Source organism: Montipora capricornis, chromosome 11 (assembly GCF_036669925.1).
Source record: "Montipora capricornis isolate CH-2021 chromosome 11, ASM3666992v2, whole genome shotgun sequence".
In the NCBI taxonomy this organism is placed as follows: Eukaryota; Metazoa; Cnidaria; class Anthozoa; order Scleractinia; family Acroporidae; genus Montipora; species Montipora capricornis.
In genome coordinates, this window is record NC_090893.1 from 14,962,464 (window position 1) to 14,964,963 (window position 2,500).

General features: G+C 39.2%; 1 protein-coding gene across 4 annotated transcripts in view; it reads right to left on the reverse strand.

Annotated features, from left to right (window-relative positions):
* LOC138024449 (uncharacterized) overlaps positions 1-2,500 on the reverse strand; it is a 19,135-nt gene that overhangs the window by 11,175 nt on the left and 5,460 nt on the right. For all 4 annotated transcript variants that reach the window (XM_068871655.1, XM_068871657.1, XM_068871658.1 and 1 more), the window contains 2 exons: positions 1,343-1,456; positions 556-682 (listed from right to left, as the gene is read on the reverse strand). In XM_068871655.1, the coding sequence (XP_068727756.1) occupies positions 556-682; positions 1,343-1,420 (205 nt within the window). In that variant the 5' untranslated portion in view covers positions 1,421-1,456. The remainder of the gene's footprint in view (positions 1-555; positions 683-1,342; positions 1,457-2,500) is intronic.

Here is a 2,500-nt window from a genome sequence, read left to right on the forward strand (position 1 = left end):
GTTACGCCATGGTTGACTCTACCTCCACATTTATATATATATTATATTTATATATGTACAAAGAAGCAGTCCAATGTAATTTCTCATTACACCTGAAGAAGGCTGGTTTGGCTAGCCAAAATATAGTACACCACTAAATAATCAAATCTACGTCCTTGCATACGCAAGGAAGGAAAAAGTCGAATTACCACTTCCTCGCATTCTCATGAAAAACTCGAGAAATTTTATTTATATTAAAGATTCTTTCTCCATTTGCTAGCAATCCTCCTTTCAAATTTCACAGAAATGGGCCCATATCAGTAAATATTTCAATTTTAAATTTTAAGTTTAAACGCTTGCTCTCGCTTTCTGAAACAAAAAACGTGCAAGTTAAGGGCATTTTCAAATACTACATTTTATTAACTTTCCGGTGGTATATACTTTCCTTGGGTTCTGTAAAAACAACGCGAAGAAGAGCGATTTTCCGAAAGACACCCCTCAAGTTGACAGTAACTTCCGCACTATTAAATCATTAACGGAAAGTTTGATTTTGTTAAGGATTGCCATCGCACTTACCGTCGTAATACTCAAAAGGGACAGGGAATAAAGATTGTAATACGGGACCTTCCCTGACCACCTCACGGAAACTTGTAAGTACACTTGCTTTGTGGAAGCCTGAATAGATCCCATATCCTCCACCGATCTATTATAAGAAATAAATACAAATGAGAAAGTTCGCTGTGCGAACCAACAAACCCAGGCTACAAGCGGCGTGCCCTAAGCTTCTCAGCTTGATTTTCGCACAACCAGAATGTGGAAAAGTCTCTTCAAAGCTCATCTCAGTTTGCACGGAAACGCTAACTAAATAGTTTATCCGCATGCAAGTGCGAAACCCTAACAATTTACTGGTGTACGAAAAGAGGAAAACAAATTGGTGAATCAAGACGTTCCTCCTTAAGCTTCTTAATAGCGATGAGATTGCAATAGGTAGTGAAACGCAAATGGTACAACACTCTGCACTTCCCAAGCCTTTTGGAGTGCTTGGTAAGCGCAGTTTAGAGAGCAAGGTGACCTCTCATTTCATTTGAGGTTAATTTTCGGCCTTATAGAGTGGATTTTCAGTATTGATCGAATTCCGTAAGTAATTTAGAGTTCAAGTGTGCACAGTTGTATTTTATTCATCGAGTCCTTTCACGGGAACATATTTGTCCAAAAAAATGATTTACTCCCAACTGAGTGGCTTCATAGCTCAGTTGGTAGAACATTGCACCGGCATCGGACAGATCATGGGTTCTAAGTTCGTCAGGCTTAAACAGAAGACAAAGAAATCCGTCCAGAAAACTCAGGCCAGACTTTTACTCACCACACTCAAGATGGCAATCAGCAAGACTCCAGTCTTCAGGTCACAGCCGCAGCAGAAACAGCGTACTAAGACAGCCATGGCTAAAATAGTGCTTCGTAGTTCGAGAGCAAATAACTGAATGAAGAACCAATATGGCTAAGCTAAGAGTGATGCATCAGATTTATAGGTTATGAAAGAAGCGATCAAGGCACGTACGCATTTACCTGTTATCCAACTGCAAATTTTTTTTAACAATTTCAAAACAAGGTTATGTAATCTCAACGATTTCTGCTTTGAACACGTTCCAAACCGTTGGGGGATATTCCAAAGTTTAATTTTCGGCTGAAATAGTACCTTTTTAACTGAACTTACTTTTAGTGAAAATTCGGCAAAGAAGTCTGATTAATGAAAATTCTTTCCGCCTCTACGGAGTCTTAATACATGTAGGTTGAAATCACTGATATGCTTTTTAAGTGCTATAAGAGCGGCTGATTTTGTATGCAGTAAAGCAATCTTTGCCGAGAAAGCTTAAATTGTAATTTAGGGGTCAATTGGCCCGGGTCGCAGTAGTGTAAAAAGTTGTTTGTTTTCCAAAAAAATCTGTCAACAGGTAGTTTTTTCCAGTGCGACCGATTTGTCAGACATTGTCAAAAATGAGCGGAATGTACCAAATGTTCAAAGTAGTCGGCACTTAAAGTTGCCAAGCTCTGGACCTCGCCAAAATGTCACAACCAATCAAAAAAGTTATCAAACTGTCACTCATGACGCAAATAGCAAATGAAAAACGCGATAAAATAAAGTTTACTTGTAATTTGGCGCCCATCTTGTTGAGAAGGCTAAGAAATAGATGGATCCCTCAAGGCCATATGCGAGTTTCAGTGCTCTTTATAGGCCATGATGCCTCTCAATATAAATGAGGTTGAGTGAATCGCCAAACTGTTGAGCTCGGTTTGCGGGGCGGAGAAAAACAGACTTGCCACTTGGCGAAATCTGGCTACGTGCCTTAGCACATGGCCGGTTTAATATCAATGAAAATATTATATCACAATCAATCAATCAATCAATAATCTTTATTTATACACGATAAATATTTAGAGCGATGCTTCGCTTGTGAATTGTTCGCAAGCCCAGCAAAAGTTGGGATCTGAAAGCGCACCACAGAAGTAAACTGAGAAAAAG